Source organism: Coffea eugenioides, chromosome 8, assembly GCF_003713205.1.
Source record: "Coffea eugenioides isolate CCC68of chromosome 8, Ceug_1.0, whole genome shotgun sequence".
Lineage (NCBI taxonomy): Eukaryota > Viridiplantae > Streptophyta > Magnoliopsida > Gentianales > Rubiaceae > Coffea > Coffea eugenioides.
This window is the reverse complement of record NC_040042.1, coordinates 44429779-44449900: the sequence shown is the minus strand read 5'-3', so window position 1 is coordinate 44449900 and position 20122 is coordinate 44429779. Positions and strand designations below refer to the sequence as shown.

At 37.6% G+C, this 20122-nt stretch overlaps 3 protein-coding genes and 1 pseudogene across 3 annotated transcripts; 1 reads left to right on the top strand and 3 right to left on the bottom strand.

Annotated features, from left to right (window-relative positions):
• Positions 1-1127: 1127 nt before the first annotated feature.
• On the top strand, positions 1128-3254 carry LOC113781128. The gene is made up of 3 exons (XM_027326982.1): positions 1128-1377; positions 2167-2282; positions 2507-3254. The coding sequence occupies exons 1-3, from the start codon at positions 1264-1266 to the stop codon at positions 3015-3017; spliced, it is 741 nt and encodes a 246-aa protein (XP_027182783.1). The 5' UTR covers positions 1128-1263; the 3' UTR covers positions 3018-3254.
• A 1211-nt stretch (positions 3255-4465) lies between these two features.
• LOC113781488 lies at positions 4466-6884 on the bottom strand (annotated as a pseudogene).
• A 1635-nt stretch (positions 6885-8519) lies between these two features.
• Positions 8520-10784, bottom strand: LOC113780870 (subtilisin-like protease SBT1.7). Its single transcript, XM_027326653.1, has one exon. The coding sequence runs from the start codon at positions 10782-10784 to the stop codon at positions 8520-8522; it is 2265 nt and encodes a 754-aa protein (XP_027182454.1).
• A 4654-nt stretch (positions 10785-15438) lies between these two features.
• LOC113780869 (subtilisin-like protease SBT1.7) lies at positions 15439-17679 on the bottom strand. Its single transcript, XM_027326651.1, has one exon. It carries the CDS (start codon positions 17677-17679, stop codon positions 15439-15441), a length of 2241 nt encoding a protein of 746 aa, XP_027182452.1.
• Positions 17680-20122: the final 2443 nt, after the last annotated feature.

Below are 20122 nucleotides of genomic sequence, written 5' to 3'. Positions count from 1 at the left end.
ACTATTTTTTGTTCTAAAAAGAACACCCATAATGATCCGTATCGTTTATGAATGTATGTATTTTAGAACATTTAAACTTATCATGAATTATCATATCTGTTCTTGAATCCCTTTAAGTGTATTTGGTAAGAGTATTTCCATGCATATAAACCAGCCTCTTGTTTTTTTTTTTTTTTTTTTTTAAAATTAAATGTTTTGTTAGGATGGGCAATAAAATGGATTTTAATAACTATGAGATTATAAAATTACTTACTAAGTTCTAACTCATCATAGAAGAAAAAGTGAGAAACATATCATCACATAAGCAAACCTTTTTCTTTTTTCCCCTACAAATTAGTAATTAAAAAAACCTCTCTAACTTACTCATGATCTTACTCATTAAAAAAATAAAAAAGATTTATTTATGATCTTACTGTCTTATGACCATGTACCCCTATTATTTACCATTTAAACTTTGCCTATAAAAATTCCATTCTTCTGAAAATAAATAAAAAAAGAGGAAAATTTTCTCAATTGGCACAGTAAAAGCCTAGGACATTTTGTTTAGACCTGTCAATCGGGCCATTTGAGCCGAGTTTTCGTAAACTTAGACTCAACGCATTTAATTTGTAATACTTTAAGGTTTCGGGTCGTGAGATTCGAGTTAATTAATGCGCTGATCACACTCAGTTCACAAAATATTCAGGTTTTGAGCCTTATTCTGGCTTAACCCAAATTCACTTATTACTCCACAATTTTTTTAGCATAATTACTATAACTATTAAGTTGTAAAACTAGTTTAACATTCACATGACTACAACATTAAAACTAAACATGAACAAGTAATAGTTCTTAAAAATTACATAAACTAAGAATTTTTCAATAATATTTATATCTAATTCGTTCAAAATACATGGGAAATAGTAATAAAATATGCGGTCATAAATCCAATACATCTTTAAAGGTTGAAATCTCGGCTCATATTTAATTTGGGTTAGATTCAATTTAAGATTGGCTCACTAAAATGTCGGGTTTATTGGGCTTTTTTTGGGCCAAACAAGCCGAGTTCGGGCTGGCCGGCCCGATTGACCGTCCCCATTTTGTTCCCTTCATTTTTCCTATTAGTCCTTAAACCTCTGCTTTTCCTCGTCAATTCTCCCACGTAAAAACAAAACCCAGAGATCGTTCTTCAACGTCTCAAGAACACTCACGGGCACACACATGTATGTGAATTTGTTTCTGCGGATTTCTTCCAGTAGATATTGAGCAGGACAAAAGGTATCGATGATGGATAATAATAAGGCGAGAATTAGTGGAGAGGAAGTGTTAACGAAGCTCAAGGACGACGGCGATTTCGATAAGCTACGTCTCAAGATTATTCGCACACTCAAAGATGATGTAAGCATACAATTTTTTTTCTTGTAAAAAATTTATGATATATGTCTCAAAGATTATGCTTTTTCAACTTTGACGAATTACGATTTAAAAAAAAAAAAAAAACTTTGTTGAATTATGTATTGGTTCGGGCTATGATGAGATTTTGCCTGTTTGTGATATGATGTGATGCATTTGTTTCCTGAATGATTGCAGACTAGATAATATGCTTCATATTAGAAAAATTAGAATTCTTCTATTGTGCCAAAAAAAAAAAACAAACAAACAAACGGAGTCCTTGCAGGATTTCTAGTGGATTTATATTGTTGTCATTTTGGAATGATTCAGTAAAAAGGTTAATTGATCGATATGGATCAGACATAGACAGTTACATTCACGGGAAAGTTGGAATTTATCTGATATTCAACATTAGAAGCCCCTTCGGTGAGTGAAAGATTAAAAAATAAGTAAATATCAGTTCAACGTTGGTTTTCCTGTAACAAATTTTTGGACTAGTACCATGGCTGACTGAAGGGAACTGATTGCGAAGGCTTCTGCCCTGTGGTGCTGAGGTTTTGGTTTTATGCATGCTGTTTTTAGAGTTGAACAATGTATTCCTTTGTCGTGAAGGATTTGAACAGATAAAGTGGAATCTGTAATGCCTAAGTGACCTGCCATCAATTTTTTGAATGAATTGACATATTGAAACACTAACTCTCGGAAGCATAAGGAAAAAAGGGTACTTGTTCCTGGTTTTAAATATGCTACCAAAATGTGCTACTATTTAGTCATCAACGTGCCAATATTTTGTAGGCTGAACTGCGGGACAACATTATATCAATGGTGAAGCAATCAGCTGTACTTAACCGTCCCGGTGCTGAAACCATGAAGCCACGGCAACTTTCTGATGCCATACATGAAGAAATTGGGTAGGTTTCCTTATGATGTTCAGATGTTTGAATGGTGTTTTCCACTGCAAGGTTATGATATTTCTCGTCTTATTTGATGCAAACTTACGTCATGTCACAAACGTGAAGTAATGTGGTTATTCTAGTACTGTCATCTGGTTGTCCTATTAAGCTCTTAGAAGTTATATTCAACCATGATTGCTGGTTGATGCTCAGAAATTATACCTTTTTTTCCTGCATTCCAGGGACAAAGTCATGAGCAAGATTTCTGATGGTGTCTGGCAGATAATTAGGTCTGGTAGTGAAATGAAAGCTGAAATAATAGAAACTGTGCAATCAGTCTACAACAAGTTATTAGACCCCAAGGTGAATGAAGATGGTGAATCACCACTGCATTCTGACTTGTTACTACTACGCAAGAGACATGATGTTAATGGAAGTGTTTCAGCCAGTGGAGTTGATGTCAGAGAGCCTGAGGGGGAGCCAAATGAACCACCGGGGTTCAGTCTACATGGTCAAGGTTGGAACAACAAAAGCAGCTATGAGAATGATCAACCTGGAAAGAGACTACGGATGTCTAGGCCTTGTGATGGTAAAGCAAGAGTGGAACCTATAAAAGAGACCACTTCCTCGCCTGATAGATTGGAGCCTCAGAGTGTATATAACAATGTGCAGCCTGGGTTTCATGAAGTCATTGAGCAGCATTTAGATGGTGATACTGATGATGACCCAGATGTACCTCCAGGATTTGGTTGACGAGTCGTGATGTAATTCAACCTCTTAGTTTCTAAGGGAACCTTATATAACTCTGCAAGGCATAGGTTTTCAAATTTTTGTCCATGACAATGACGATACACGTAGTTTTCTAGTGTAAGAAGTCTCAAATTTATTAACTCAAAATTATATTGGTGTCAAAATTTGTGACTTTGGAACTTTTCCACAATGAGAAACTCGAAATGATGTTAATCAAAGATTATTTTGGTTTTTCTCCTCTATCGGTCAGGTTATTGGCATATAACTTTTTCTTTTAATGCATATTTTGGATTGACAAATGCAAATTCTTGTGCCAGAAGTATCTTATGCATCGTGCTTATCATCATCTCTCTTTTTGTTTGTTGTGGTAAGTTGCAAAGAATGTTTGCCTCTTGGACTCTACTTCGATGTCCTGTAGTTAGAATATTTTGTTAGTGATGTTTTTTACCACAACTGGCGATATTCTTGCATTACCTTTTTAGCTTGAGGTTCTACTTTGAGATGAACTGGATTTGTTTTTCCAAACGCTTTAGGATCTTATTGCCTTGAATAATGAAGCAAAAGTAGTGTGCTAATCTGAAAAGGCTGCTTAGAAGGAAGCTTGACAAGAAGGTATAGCATTCTGATTTTGAGGGATATGCTAATTTATTAGTCACATAGTGGTTGGATGAGTCAGTAGGCAGCCTGAGGTAAAGTTGTTTTCTCTTCTTGCATCTCTTGCTGATCTTCTAATTGGTATACTAATGTGATTGGATTTTGAAGATTTCATACAACTGTTTATCAACTTGGAAGTAAGCCTGCTTTGTTGTCTGCTATATCATTATTGGATAGTTCAACTGATGCATTGGATCATAGCTTTCCACGATAACACTGAGGCGCTCTGCCTTGTCTATTGAAGCAGTCAACTGAGTTCTGAACGGATTAGCTCCTTTGGTGATGGCTCAATCATTTCATACTTATCCGTGACTTTTTCTGTCTTTAGCACAAACAATTGATGAAATGTTGAAAGGTAATATAAAAATCTTAAATGTAGTTTTCTCATTCTCATAAGTATGGTGTTGCGTATTCCAGATACTCAATTACCCACGACACTATCTGGCAGGTTACCTTGGAATTGATAGGCAATGTACATGTGCTTATTGTACGTATTTGATTCTTCTCAGCTCCAGGACCAAAAAATGGTAATGCTGGAAAATGGATTTGTCTACTGACTGCATCCATTGTTTCTTCCTATTCCGTGGAAGCCTGCAGACATCTTGTGGACATTATTTCCATTTTAAGTACTTTTGCGAAACCTAATGATTAAGAAATTTGACAAATTGATTCATGTTGGGGAAAACAAGTTTAGCTCTTTACTGTTCTGAATGAAACCTGTTTCATATGGATGACTTATTATTGAAAACAGTGTTTGGAGTCTAATCTGCTAGTTTTCTAGAACTGCTATTTCTGTCTTATATCAATTCAATAGATATTGGGCTTCTAACTCTGTGCTCTTTAGAAACCCAAGTAATTGCTCCTTGCACGTAAATGTTGTTGATGGATTTGTCTGATCTGCCAAAACTGATGTGATAGGTCAATTTTTGCTTCACCTCTGTAAAGTTGAGTGTACCAGGCTGGACATACACATCGACACCTGGAATCAACCCAATGTCAATGTAATAAGTTGAGCTAGCTTTTCCGATATTTGTTACTGTCCTTGTGTACGTCTTACTAGCAGATCCAAGTTGAAGGGAAAATGACGGATAATTTAGCTGTGCTTCTGGTATGCTGGAGACACTGGCACACGTTACAGGGTCCCGCACGATAATTGCAATTTCTTTGTCTGTGTATCCCAAACCACACAAATAAGGAACGTAGTCGACAGGTTGAATATCATATATGAGCCCAGGATCAGTAGCTCTCGAGGGGTTTACATGGCCAGCTCCAGTGGCAAATACATCTGCAGGAAGCATCCTTTCGTCAAGGATGAGGTCATTATTGACATTCAAGAGATTCGCAGTGGTCATGATAGCAGCAAGTTTGTGTTGTTCTCCAGAGAGATAGGCCATGCAGCAAGAATGCTGACACCAGGGCCAATAATGTCGGGCTTCAAAATGCCTGGGCTTGACAAGCTGTGGCCTCTTGAGGAGAATGATGTAATTGCAGGTGCATCCTGTCCTCCTATAACTGTTCCTTTGAACAGTATCATTGCTACAGGTGTTGACATGGAATTTATGTAAGCCTTGATTGCTTGTCCAGCAGAGAAGCTCACATGTGATGCTGGAAGGACGTGAGCATCAGCTAAAGTACTATATCCATCGGTCTCCTCATTCATGAGAATCATGGCAGCGCCTCCAGCATCCTTCACGGTATGCCCTTTGGCAAATCGAGCAATCTGACCACCTCTCTCACATAATACTACTTTTCCTCTAAGGTCAGTGTTATTCAATGACCCTGGTGCACATAGTGCCGCATTTTGGTCGCCATTCATACCTGCATAGACCAAAGGCAATAATGTCCTGGGGAAACTTTTGGGCTGGAACAGTGACTCTCCTTCAAATTCACCATTGTTTTCTAATAGGGCAGTTGCTCTTATGCTCCTATCCATGGTGCTTGCACCAACTGTTAGTATCCAGGGAGCCTCTTTCGATAAAGAAGCATTAACTGGGCCAGAGTTTCCTGCAGAACAGCTAACAAAAACCCCCTTTTGGATTGCACCGAAAGCTCCAACAGCGATGCCGTCATCGAAGAAAGGAACAGAAACTCCAATTGATAGAGACAGCACATCAATACCTCCTCAACAGCAGTGTCCATTCAGCTAGCATTTCACTAACTGCACATTTATTCCCAGAACAAACTTTATAAATTGCTTAATGTGCATGAGGAGCCATACCAACAGCTGTTCCGTTGGCATTGCCAAACACATTGACATCTTGCACAAAGTTTCCTGCAGCTGTACTTGCTGTATGAGTGCCATGGCCATCAACATCAAGAGGCTGCCCGGGTACATCACTGACAAAATTCCTGGCACCAATGAGTTTGTTATTGCATGCAATTCCATTTAATTCACATTTCCCTTTCCATATAGCTGGTGGAGGTGGCACGCCTTCCTCATCAAAGGAAGGATAGCCTGGTGTAATTCCCGTGTCTAAAACCCCCACAATCACACCTTCTCCCTAGTTTGAGCCTGCCCATAACCCAATGTTCTGGTGCAGCCCCAGGAAGACTGGACTGTGTGTCGTATGCAGGTAAAAGATTCTTCGTGGTCTAGCATATAGAAATCCTTCCTTCTTCTCCATTTCCTTTACTTCTTCTGGTGATAATCTGGCTGCAAAGCCAGTGGCAACATGACGATAGGAATAAACCAGGCGCGATGCATCGTTCGAGCCTGTGGTAGTTTTCGGCATAAAAGAATGGTACCAGTATTGCAGGTCTTCTAAGTTGGTTGAACTTACCCCAGCAGGTAAACTTACATGGACTATATATGTTTCTAAATCTTTCAGCGAAAAGGTGTTACTTGCTGGTACTATTTCCAAAGGCATGACTTCAAATTCCTGAAAAGCTGCTCGAGAGAAACTAACCATGAAGATAAAAGAGACAACTGGGAAACGAGCCATCATCGGCAAATTTCGATATATCCTGCCTTGCATGGTTATAGAGAGTGGCACAGGGTGTGGGACAGAAGATCCGTTGCGGAAAGTATCACTCTGAGTCATCCCAGCTCTATGAACTACTCGCATAGATACATACACGATTATGGAACGTGCCAAGGATAGAGATTTGAACAGAATTATGGGTTTGAACGATGGATGGCAAAAGTTTTTCTGATATTATCACTCAGGATTGCAAACATCGCTTAACAGCGGTGATATGTCCCCCGTGCATAAAACAATTACATTGGCAATTAGTCTTGAGTAAAGTATTAAAAGTTCTATGGCCCCTCGCTGCATCAACTTGCATGATTACCCATCTTTCTTTTGATTTCAGTAGCTGTTAGTTCATAGTTCACAGTCCTGTAAAAGCCTAATTAGAGCGTCCGCCGCCTTTTGAGAATCTATAATGGGGAAGGCTTTTCGTCCTCGTCTCAGTGCTTCGCTCGGTTTCTTGCAGCCAAATAGCACCACTTCTTAAATCAGCTAATATCTTTACGAAGTCTTGTATTGAGAAATTTTTCAGAGATACTGTATGGAAGGGACCAGATTTCCAGAATCTTAAAGATTTCATCAAGAAAAGACGAATTTGTCTTTGTAGGATCTCTTCGAGTGCTCTAGCACAAATTAGTTGCATTTCAATATCTTCACGTTAGGGACAGGCGATGAAAATATTAAACCAATAAAGGAAAATATCCAATTACGTCGAGATCATCTTTGATGGGATGGTGGGAGGTTGCACGTTACGTTGCATGCATTTGAATGGCAGCCATTTGCCTGAACTGGGTCTAACCTAACATTGTGAACTACATCTTGATTTGAAACATTTCTTAGCAGTATCTGAAACGGAAGATCAGAAGTTGGGCTGATTTAAGTTTCCGATATGTAAAGATACATAGCATCTGACGACTAAGATGCTATATGTGGAATCCCTTTTTGCACATTTCATTTCAGTGGTTGAATAATTGAATGAAGAGAGAAGGTTTAACCACTAAGATTTCTTTAATCTAAATTTTGATTACTTTAGTCATAAGATTTTGAAGTCTTGATTAACTGAAATTCAAAATTATCACACTAATTTTACTTTAATCATAAAAATTTTGATTATTTCACATTAGAAATTCGCTGTGCTGTGGACTGAATCTAGACTTCTCTTTGACATGTTAGTTTACTGATTTATTCTTCATGCTGGTCTTGAAGATTTCTTCTCTTTTTCATATTTGTTTCAGACTAAATATAACTACTTTAAAATTGAATACTGGATTAATATTATCATGCTTTTGGATATGGCGCTTATTATTCTAACCTCCGTCCACTTGTCCAAGTAAACAGGTAAATTACCTTGACGTGAAACTTGGAATGGTGAAATCATGAAACTGATAGGGTAACGTAGAATAATTCTATTCTGTGCTCTAAAAGAACAAAATAGGCACCAAAAAAATAAATAGTAAATAAAATCGGTGGACTCGGTCAAGTTTTCATCAACCACGTCCTCCCTGAAGCCAAAATTCTCATACCGCCTATGAGCTCGGCAAGGAATATATATCTGAAAATTCAAGCCATGTCTAGGTGCATTTTTAACCATGTAGCGATTTTGAAAAGAACTTAAATGCACTATATTGCCTGAAGTGTTCACCAAATGCATATCATTAAAAATAAAAAAATGAATGGTTCTTTGCCGCTTAAAAGTGTTGTCATGAAACTACGAGCTGAGTGTGGTTATGCCTCTGATACTTGAAAAATATTGCTACACAAATAGCTGAACCTTCAAAACAAATCTGTTGTAATCAATTCAGTGGGTAGTAATTTGATTATTTAGAAAGCAATTGGAACTTTAGCTGCTAGATTATTACAGGATAACAGCCAACTTCTTCGTTTAGGCAAATTTAACAGAGATTGGACTTCTGACTCTGTGCTTTTCAGAATTCCATGTGATTGCCCCTTGCTCATACCAATTTCCAACGGACATGTTTAGCCTTCTAAAACTTATTTGGTAGGTGATCTTCTGGTTGACCTTTCTGAAGTTGAGCACTCTAGGCTGAACATCGATTTCAACACCCTGAATCTTGTCAATGTCAACATAATATGTTGAAAGAGCCTCGCCAACATTTGTTACTACCCTTTTGTATGTCTGCTTACTAGACTTGAGTTGAATCGCAAATGAAGGATAGTTCAACTCTGCTTCTTGAATTCTGTGGATAGCTGAACATTTAACTGGGCTCTGCACAATTTTCATAATTTGGTCGTCTGTGTAACCCAAGCCACATAAATAGGGAATGTAATCATCTGGTTGTATGTCATATGTTAGCCCGGGGTCAATAGCTCTTGGGGGGTTCACATGGCCAGCACCAGTAGCAAATACGTCTGCAGGAAACATCTGTTCATTGTGGATGTGGCCATCATTTCTGTTCACGAAGCTGGCAGTGGTCATGATAGCTGATTTGATAGCAGCTGGGGACCAATTAGGATGTGCACTTTTTAATAAGGCGGCAATGCCAGTAAGGTGAGGACATGACATTGAGGTACCAGAGAGTATGTTGAATGTTGAACTTGTGTTTGCGATGTTCTCGACAGACTGAGGCCATGCAGCAAGGATGTTAACTCCAGGCCCAATAATGTCAGGTTTCAAAATGCCTGGGCTAGCATTGTTGGGTCCTCTTGAGGAGAATGAGGCAACTGCAGGTGCATTCTTGACTCCTAAAATCGTTCCCTTGAACAGTATTGTTGCTCGAGGCATGGATGTCGAATTTATGTAAGCCTTGATAGCTTGTCCAGCAGCAAAACTCACATGTGTTGCAGGAAGAACATGAAGATCGGCAATAATGGTGTATCCTTCAATCTCCTGGTTCATGATAATCATGGCAGCGCCACCAGCATCCTTCACATTTTGGCCTTGTTCAACTGTTGCCATGAGATCACTTGTCTCGCATAATACAACCTTTCCTTTGACACCGGCCTTTTTCAACGAGTTTTCAGTACATTGTGCAGCAAATGTGTCACCATTCATTCCTAGATAAACTAGAGGTAATAAAGTGGGAGGAAAATCTGTTGGTTGGTATATAGACTGACCATCAAATTCATCGCCGTTGCCTAGTAAGGCTGTTGCCCTAATGTCCCTGTCAATTGTGCTTGCACCAACCGTGAGAATCCAGGGAGCCTCGTTTGATAAAGAACCATTTTCTGGACCAGAGTTGGAAGCAGAACAGCTCACAAAAATGCCCTTTTTATTTGCTTGGAAAGCTCCGAGAGCAATGGGGTCATCAAAGAAAGGAAGTTTAGAAGGTCCACCAAGTGACATGGACAGCATAGTAACATTGTCTTGGATAGCAAAATCCATTGCAGCTACAATGGCGCTCTCAGTACACATTCCAGAAGGATAGCAGGCTCTGTAAATGGACAAGTGTGCACGAGGGGCCATCCCAGCAGCTGTGCCATTGGCTTGGCGCAATACATTTGCACCTTCCACAAAATTTCCAGCAGCTGTGCTAGCAGTATGAGTGCCATGACCAATTTCGTCAAGAGGTTGTCCAGGTTTAGGGCCGAGTAAGTCCCTTGCGCCAATGAGCTTTTTATTGCATCCAGTTCCAACAAACTCACATTTGCCTTTCCAAGAAGGTGGTGGAGGCTGCATACCTTCATCACTAAAGGATGGATGGCCAGGTGTAATTCCACTGTCTATAATGCCTATTATGACACCTTCTCCACGTCCATATTGCCACTGAAATTGGTGGTTGGTATACAGACCCAGGAACTTAGGACTGTGGGTTGTCTGCAGGTTCAAGGTTTTTTCAGGTCTAGCATCTAGAAATCCTTCTTTCTTCTCCATTTCTTTAACTTCCTCAGGTGATAGTTTGGCTGCAAAGCCGGTGAAAACATGTCGGTAGGAATGAACCATGCGCGATGCATCATTCAGGCCTGTTGTATTTTTTGGCAAAAAGGACTGGTACCAGCTTTCCAGGTCATTCAACTGGGTAGAATTATCACCAGCAGGCAGCCTTAAATGAACAATGTAAGTTGTTAAATTTTTTAAGGGGTCTCTCGCTGGCTGTGTTTGGACTGGTACTGGTTTTGTTTCATCAGAAAATGCTGAAGAGAAGTTAAAAAGCAAGAAAGCAATAGGGAAAACAAACATGCCAGCCATGTTTAAAGAACAACAGAGTTTTTCTTCGAGTAATTACAGCTAAAATAACAACATATTTATATACAGATGGGCTGTGTTTTTCTTTGATACGATTCTGAAGTGCATACCAAAAACTGCAAAATTGGGAAAGAGAAGCAATGAATTATCAGGCGTGGCATCTGCATCTTCTAGCAAAAGATATCAAAGTGTGTCAAACTCTAGTTAGAATTTGGAAACACCCCTCAGAATCATCCTTGATAGAATATCTTGTTGGCCATTAGTCTTAGGTAAGTCACTACAGAATTAAACAAAGAATGAATCAACACGATTACTGTTTCTATTTTGATCGTTTTCATTAGTTGTCAATTGCTAAATTGCAGCACTCCAGCTCTGAGAACCACTGATGGCCCTGATTGTTATTTACTTGTATTTGAGAAACTCTTATCGTGATCATTACTTGAATCCGTTATTCGTTTGCTTCATGCCAATTAAAAGTTATTACAATGTCTAGGCTCACTAAATCAATATTACTCTTTTTCAAGTATCATGCTCGATTCTATTTATTCACAAAACTAATTGCGTAACTCAAGAAAAAATCAAGGTTACTGATAATTTGAAAAACAACTAAAGGAGCTGGTTTTATCTGGAACCATTCTACTGTAACGTTAAATTATAGCCTAAAAGAGGAAAAGAAGAAGAAAAAAAAAAACTTCCCTTAACCAGCTACGTCAAAATGGTTTTTCTCATGTATATGTTAAAAAGTATGCGCATATATGTGAAGAAATTAAGACATAAACAAATTGACTAATTTCACATGATTTTATGTGTATGGATCTTTGGCAGGATGGTAGTACGATGAATCTCTCTATAGGCGGTTTTGCGCCTTAAAACACAACTTTGCGAGAGCAAATCAACATAATATTTAGGGTTAAATATAATTTTCCTCTTAAATTCTACTTGTGTTTGAGTGTCATTTTCCACTTTAAAAGGGCTAATGGATTGTCAAGTTACGAACTTTGCCATCACATGATTGATTGTTCAGTCTTGTTGATACCTTCGAATGTTGTCGGGAAATTAAATGCGTTTGACACATTAGTTATTAGTTAACATCCACTGAATTTTCTCTCTTTGGCTAGCTAGCTCTAGACTCTAGTTCGTTTTCTTCCTTGTGCTGTGTACGTCGAAAGCACCTAAACAATAAAGAGAATTCTAAGGTAATGATGTTCAAGCCTTCAGTTCTACGACTTGAGTGCTTGTGCTTTTATGAAATTCAATTCACAAGTATTTTTGTCAAGAAAACGTATTATAACGACACACAATACTAAAATAGTCAAAAAAAAAAAAAAAACACTTGGTTGATTCTAAAATGTAAAAGTTGTGTTGGTAAATATTTTGTAAAGTTATGTCATGGTCTACATTGATAATTGGAATTGAAACCACTTAAACTTTTTATTGTCAATTAAAAAAAAAACAGGAACTCTTGTCATGTCGAAAAGAAAATGAAAATAGTTAAGAAGAAGGCTCCACCACGTCGCACAACGAAATAGAGACAAAACTGAAAAGAAGCAGCGAGTTAGGCACATGTAGAGTGCATCGTGACATGGGATGTCATCTGCGTTACGACTAGGGATGCAAATGAACCTAGTAACTCGCGACCTTGTCGATCAAATGAGTCGAGTATCGATCATTTGTTTAAGTTCGATAGCTTGTCAAGTCTAATTAAGCAGTACCTACTATATATAAAGAAACATATTTATAATATATATATGTATTTATTTGTTTATTTATTTATTCATTCATTTATTTGTTAATATAATATATATATATATATTAGTGTGTACTAAATTACATATTTAGGTATTAAGTTCTTCTAAATTTCAAAAATACCTCTTTTGCTATGATAAGGAAAGAAGGGTTAAAATGTAAATTAGTGCACAAATGACAAAACAATGTCAAAAAACTCTCAAAACATCGACCATAGAAGCATTTTAACACCTTTGAAAAATGGAAAGAACCCTAGCTGCCATCTCACCACCTCAGTTCTCTTTTCTTACTGCGATGTGAAATCGCAAAATTTTCACAAAAAAATTTTGACTTCTACTCACCATGTCAAGAACCCTAGCTGCCGTCATCCAGGCTTTGCTATCATCAAGCTGAGCTTGGGATTAGATATAGGCTTTTTTTTTTCCTTTACTTTTATTCTTTGATATTATTGTTGATATTAGATATAAGAACATTAATAAGTTTCTTTTCGAGCTTTTGAAGAGAAATTTTGTAGTTGTATGAACTCTTAATTAACATATGAAATTTTAGCAAAAAAACCCTAATTTTTTTTCTGATTTTCGAATTTTCTGTGGAAATTTATTGGAATTGCCTACTTAATGGCTAGTTTGTGAGTTGAGGATAGAAAAGAAAAGAAGAGAAAGTTTAAGTTATGAGAGAAAAGAAAGGATAAGAAAAGAAGAGAAGAGATTTTAATATTATTTGGGAGTTTATGAAAGAAAGGAGGTGATTTTGGACACATTGATCAATAAATATTTCATTCAATAACTTTTTAACGATAAAATGGGCAATTTAAAAAAAAATTGCAGCCTTTCCTTAGCTTTCATTTGCTTTCTGCCCGATTTGGGTTGGAAATTTTTTTAAACTGTAGCAGCCTCTTTTTCCTTCCAAATCAGTCAGATTCTCTTCCTTTCTATTTCACTTAAAACTCTCAAACATGGGAAATGCTACCTTTCTCTTCCTTTTTTTTCTTTTTTGCTCAAATCTCATCTCCCAAACTAGGCATAAGAGTTAAACCCAACGAAGGAAGGAAGAGTTTACAAGAAAATCATGACTAGCAGTGCTCCCTCAACTAGTTGTTCTGCATAATCCACAAGGATAGGTAAGTCTTTGATCTCCTTCAACTGCACATTTTAGTTGATTTTTGCACTTGATTTTACTTAAAATATTGACAGTCAAAATTTACAAGCTTTATTTCTAGTAGAACTTTTTAAAAATAAGATGAATCTGAATATTTGCCTTGTTTGCTTTTGGTAAATAATGCTGGAACTCGTGAATTTTGGCAAATACAACTTCATTTCCTTGTTCGATGGTAGTTGGATTTTGGAGGATGATACAAACTTTAGGTCACCTATAGGACCTGAAGTTTCTCACTTCTGTGTATGGCTTTTCATAACAAAAGGATAGCATTATAATATTCTTGTTTAAATAGTTTTTACCCAAGGATGCGGTTCCTAAGAACCTTAGGCTTTTATCTTTTGGCTTTGGGAAAGTTTCTTGACTAGTAATTATCCTTTACAATTCTTTTTGGTCGAAGACTGATCAGTAGCAATATAATAGTAGTCCAACATGGGAACGTGGTTTGGAGTATAAATATGCTACTTAGAAGTTTTTTCGTGGAAGAGTTGACAGTACAATTGTGTAGCGTGTAATGTTTTTAATAAGTTGTAATTCATGACTAATAACTTTCATAATTTTATAGTAGGGACATAATGTTCTGGTATGATTCACAAATATTAGTTGTTCTAGTTTTATATGGCATGATAAGACTTACATTTAAATTTTCTGTATTTTGTCCACCAACCTAAGCCTTCTCCTGCTGGACTTAATTTCTACTAGCCATCAAATATATGAGGCCCTAAGTCGCAGGTGGGAGAGGAAGGAAACGAATAGTATACAAGTCTAGGATTCATGAGATACTAATAATTTGAGTTAATCATTTTGAGTCCGTGAATAGCTCCAAAGCTGTTAGGCCAGCCCTCAACTTCGTAATGTGACATTTAATTTGATATAGAACGAACCTCACATAGTCTTTGCATCCGTTGATCTAAGGATGGGAGCCATCAGTGGAATCCTCCATTGCGGTAGGATCAAGCCAGCCGCACAAATGTGGCATCTAATCTTCAGGTAGAATGTCATATACAAGACCAAGAATGGCAGGCATAGTGGTAGGATCAAGCAGCACAAAATGTGTCATCTAATCTTCAGGTACAATGCCATAGACAAGACCAAGAATGGCAGTGCCAGATAACATGCAAGAGTGGATTCAGGACCTCAAACATTTGACTTCTACGAGACATGTTATGCAAACGTACGGCTTTCAGATTTGTAGCTTTAGAAGGATATTAGCAAGAAAAAAGAATAGTACCATAAAATTCAGTTTCTTGACTAATAACCAAAATGCGTAGAAACTTTAACGGGGGAAAGGCATTACTTTCACCATGTAATAATATATATTGGAAGCAATGACCAATGATTAACATTTTTACTTCCTTGTAATCATCAAGTTAAAACAGCATCAGAATTTGTTGTAGTTATTAGGGTTGAGCTCATATTTAGAAAATAAGAATGTTTTGAACGGTAACATGTATATATATATGAGTACTTATACAAATTCTTCTAAATTAATTATAGAAGCCCTTAAAATTTCACTAACTTCGAGCCCAAAGACCAGAAGGATTAAATACTTCCATTGAAATATTTATTGACAGATCGATGAGTGATTAAGCAAGCGATCTTGCTTAGTTATTGGAATTTAACATATTCTAAAAAAATGACAAATAAAGACAAGAAAAGTACAGACGTGAGATTATTCAGAATCCAAAAAATCGTGAAAGAAAAAGATTAAAATCACAGATGATAAAAGAAAACTCTTCTATCTTGTCTCAGAGAGTCAGAGAAAAGTAGCTGCTACTGGGCTCCTGACGAAGTGCTTGGCAGAAGACCAGATAACAAATCCATGGACTGTGCCACTGAAGCTATTTGCCGTTCGGCTAAAAGTCACTTGATATGTCAACCTCTGGTTCTGCTCTGAAAAGTTGAGTGTTGAAGGCCCAACAGCTACGGAAACACCTGTTGGTGGAATAATCTGGACCTTGTAAGATTCATTAGCATCACCAACATTAGTAACGGTTCTTGTATACGTCTGGGGAGTGCTTGATGATCCTAGTCTGATGGCAAATGAAGGATAATTCAGCTGTGCTTCAGGTATGGTTTCTGTGCAGTTCACCTTTCGTTGTAAAATGATAGCAACTTGTCGACTTGTATAGTTCAAGCCGCACAAATATGGAGTGTAATCTTCAGGAAGGATGTCATAAACAAGTCCAGGGTCATTTGCTTTTGAGGGATTGACATGGCCTGCACCAGTGGCGAAAATGTTAGCAGGAAGGTATCTTTCATCCTCAATAAGCCTGTTCTCAATGTTTAGTAGATCAGCAGTGGTCATGATTGCTGATTTAATAGCAGCCGGAGACCAATCAGGATGGGAACTTTTGAGAAGTGCAGCAATACCGCTAAGATGAGGACAAGACATTGAAGTGCCAGAGATAATGTTGAATGTGGATGTTGCGTTGGTGTTGTTCTCGACAGAGACAGGCCAAGCTGCAAGGATGTTTACTCCAGGACCAATAATATCAGGCTTCAAGATCCCTGGGCTCACCAAGCTAGGACCTCTAGAGGAAAACCCCGCAACAGCTGGAGCATGAACATCTCCAATTATAGTTCCTTTGAACATGATTGTAGCAGTAGGATTGGAAGTTCTGTTTATATAGCTTATGATCTTCTGTCCATCTGCATAACCAATGTGAGTAGCAGGGAGAACATGAGCATCTGCTAATGTAGTATTGGCTCGGGATTGAGTGTTCATGAGTATCATTCCAGCACCGCCAGCATCTTTTATTAATTTGCCTTTTTCAATTCTTGTTGTTGATCCACCTATCATGCACAACACGATCTTGCCCCTGATATCAGTCTTGTTCAGTGTGCTTGAACCACAAGTTGGAGCACCGAAATCACTTGCATTCAATAATCCGGGGTAAATGAGAGGCAGTTGTGTGTGACGGAAATTCTTAGGCTGGAAAAGCGTCTGGCCATCAAATTCTTGATTGTCTCCAAGCACAGCAGTGGCCGTTGTTTTTCTATCAATGGTACTTGCACCAACTGTGAGAATCCAAGGGGCCTCATTTGCCAAAGAGCTACTGAATGGACCGTTGTTTCCGGCTGAGCAGCTCACAAAGATCCCTTTCTCCATTGCACTGAATGCACCAAGTGCTATGTTGTCATCATAGAAAGAACTAGAAAACCCACCAATCGAAATGGAAAGAATGTCGACGCCATCATCAATTGCAACATCCATTGCAGCCAGTATGTCACTTTCTGGGCAAGAACTTGAACATACTTTGTACATGGCCACATGAGCAAATGGTGCAATTCCAACTGCAGTCCCGTTAGCATTGCCAAATACATTAGCCCCTTTGACAAAGTTTCCAGCTGCTGTACTTGCAGTATGAGTTCCATGGCCTTCTTCATCTAAGGGCGTCCCTCCTCCAGCACTCCTAAAAAACCTTGCTCCAATGAGTTTGTTGTTACATGCTCCAGTGAAATTGAACTCACATCTTCCCTTCCACTTAGCAGGTGGAGGAGGCATCCCTTCGTCCGCAAAAGACGGATGATCAGGCCTAATTCCGGTGTCCAACACTCCAATAATTGTCCCCCTTCCATAATTTGACTCCTTCCAAAAGCCAAAATTTTGGTGCAAACCAAGAAAATCAGGAGAATGAGTTGTATGTAATGATACAACTTTTTGAGGCCGCGCGGATACAAATCCTTCCACATTTTCCAATGCTTTCACTTCCTCAGAAGATAATTTGGCTGCAAAGCCTGTGAAAACATTGTGATAGGAATAAACCATGCGTGGCTCCTCATTTGTGTCGGCTGTGGTGGCTGGTAAAAATGAGCTGTACCAGCTGTCCAAACTTTCCAAGTCACTTAAAACCTTGCTTGCAGGAGGTTTTTGTACGTGAACAATGTAAGTTTCTAACTCAATCTGGTTAGAAACATCACTTGCAACTAGTATTGCAAGCGATGAATGTAGGAAAAGAATGAAAAAGAGAGTAATTGAAGCCATAGAAGCCATGAATATTGAAGAAATTGAAGATGGTTAAATGTAATGAAAAATGTTTTTGGCTGAGAATTGCCTTGGAGAAGACTTACAAACTACTACTATTTATAATGTGTTTGATGATATTAATTTATGTGGAGAGTCTTTTTCATGCACCCCCAGAAGTTATAGTTGAATAGGTCCCGGTAACTCGTCGGGCTCCGGGGAATGACTGTACTTGGTCATCGTCGTGGTAAGCCATCGTTTTTAATTCCTTGAATTTTCGGCGCCTAATTGTTTTGGCTTAGCCTGTATAAACATCTACCCCAATTGCATTTATTTGGTCTCAAGTGGACAACAAAGTAATACTTCTAGAATGCAAAAATTGTAAACATAAAGGCTTTCGAGAGCCTACCCTAAGTAGAGTTTCAATTTTTAAAATGTTCATCATTTTAAAAACTGTGTTTATCACTGAATTTCTTCTTCTTCTTCTTCTTCTTTTTCACTTTGTTGGGCGGAATGCAATTTACTGTAGGATATATTGCTCTTCTATCTAGTTTTAATTCGCCCACTAAAAGTTATGCGTAGATTGATAACGAAGTATAATTTAATTAGTAAAACACTTCATCAATTGATTATCGGATTCAAGACATGAGGAGCTAGTTGGTGGAGTTCTATTGTTGATGCTTTGAAAAATTAATTGAAAATAAAGTTCTTGGTAAATTTTCCATAGGCAATCGACAGAAAATAAAATCTTAAGCTGGTGTTCGGATTGCAGTTCGCTATCGAAAAATCCTTGCATTTTTCATAAACACATTTTTCATTCATTTTTCTTATCTCACATACATTAAATTGTTACTGTATATTTTTCTAAAAAAATGTCAAAAAATAGCAATCCAAAAGTATACATATACACACAGAGAGCAAAAAAGCGCTAATTTTCAAGTGAAGAAAATATATGTCATTTTGCAACTCGGCGTTTGATTACCTGCATCATGCAAGATTAGCTACTGTTAAATTCATCCGGAGGAGATTATAAGGTTGAAATGGTTAATGTAACTATGTCAAAACTCGCGTCATCTTGACTTGGCACAAGGAGAACTAATCTTCCACAACGGCAAGTTTGCCAAGTTGACTATTCCTGCAACAGCTTGTTTAGTATAACTGATATCATCAAAGATTTGACCTCACAAACAAGCATGAATTATTCGGTATAAAGGGTTTGACTTGGGGTAGGTTTTAGTTGTGAAGAACTGACGGCAGGAACTGGTCGCTCAAATTGCTGACCATAACTATTCTTTCTCCCTATCTCTCTTTTTTTCTTTTTCTTTTTTTTTTCTTTCTCCCTAAGAAGATTTAAGCCCAAGGCAATTCAGACATTACTTGTCCTTCCTCTCCAATTGCACGGATTCAGCAGATGCATGTTTAAGGGAAACATTATATTATGGGTCATATAAAGTTGTTTATTCTGACTGGAAAACGTATAAAGTTGCTGTCCAGAAACTCTTTCGCTGCCCTGGAACATAAAATGCCCTCCACAAAGCGGGACTGCTAGAGACCGTAACTTGAGGCGCCAATTTTGATAGATTACAACATCTAGCCATCTCATACTATTCTAGAATCCATGGACAAATGGAGGGGACTTCAGTGAATTCACATTAGAAAAAAAAAAAAGGGAATAATTGCAGAATCACGCTTTGGGACTTTGTTTGAAGTTCAAACAGATCTTGACAGAAGGTTTGGAAAATAAACTGGAGACATTTGGATTTGATCCGATAACTGGAAAGCGGTATGGAGAGTTGGAATCGGTTTTAGGGTATTCGAGCATTGAATTTCAATAATTTTGAATATAGGTAATAAGTTTCTAATATATTGGGTAAAATACACTTTACCTCTCCTATGGTTTAGCGCTTTTTCACGTAACTCCCTTGTGGTTTGAAAAACTATATCTAATCACCTCATAATTTGATCTAAAGTGTCAAAGTCATGGAATTTGCATTCCATAACGAAATCAACTAAAATGTCAAAAGTATCCCTTTTAAAGTTAAAAATTATTAATTAACTACACAAGAGTTAGGTATATATTTTAAAAACCATAAGGGGGTTATATGGTAAATCACTAAACTATAAGTGGTTATGTACTAAAACATAAAACCATGAGAGATTAAAATGTCATGCATATTAAGTTTATATATTTTGGTCACTTCAGTCATTTTAGTTTTTAAACAAGAATATTCTCGACATTTCTTTAGATATTTCCGTCACATCGACACTTTAATACAAACTATGAGAGGCTTATGTATAGTTTTGAAACTACAGGGAGTTATATGAAAAATCACTAAATTGCAGAGAGAGGTAAAGTGTATTTTACCCTAATATATTTGGTACTATAGGAGTGGTAAAGTTTGTTAATTCGCTAGAAAGTTCCAGTTATTTTTACTGTTGTATGATAGCAAAGCTTTCCAAACAGATGGTAATA

Coding starts and splice junctions, on each gene's coding strand:
- LOC113781128 (XM_027326982.1), top strand. CDS start 1,264: ATGATGGATAATAATAAGGCGAGAATTAGTGGAGAGGAAGTGTTAACG. Junction 1,378..2,166: donor TTCGCACACTCAAAGATGAT/GTAAGCATACAA, acceptor AATATTTTGTAG/GCTGAACTGCGGGACAACAT. Junction 2,283..2,506: donor GCCATACATGAAGAAATTGG/GTAGGTTTCCTT, acceptor CCTGCATTCCAG/GGACAAAGTCATGAGCAAGA.
- LOC113780870 (XM_027326653.1), bottom strand. CDS start 10,784: ATGGCTGGCATGTTTGTTTTCCCTATTGCTTTCTTGCTTTTTAACTTC.
- LOC113780869 (XM_027326651.1), bottom strand. CDS start 17,679: ATGGCTTCTATGGCTTCAATTACTCTCTTTTTCATTCTTTTCCTACAT.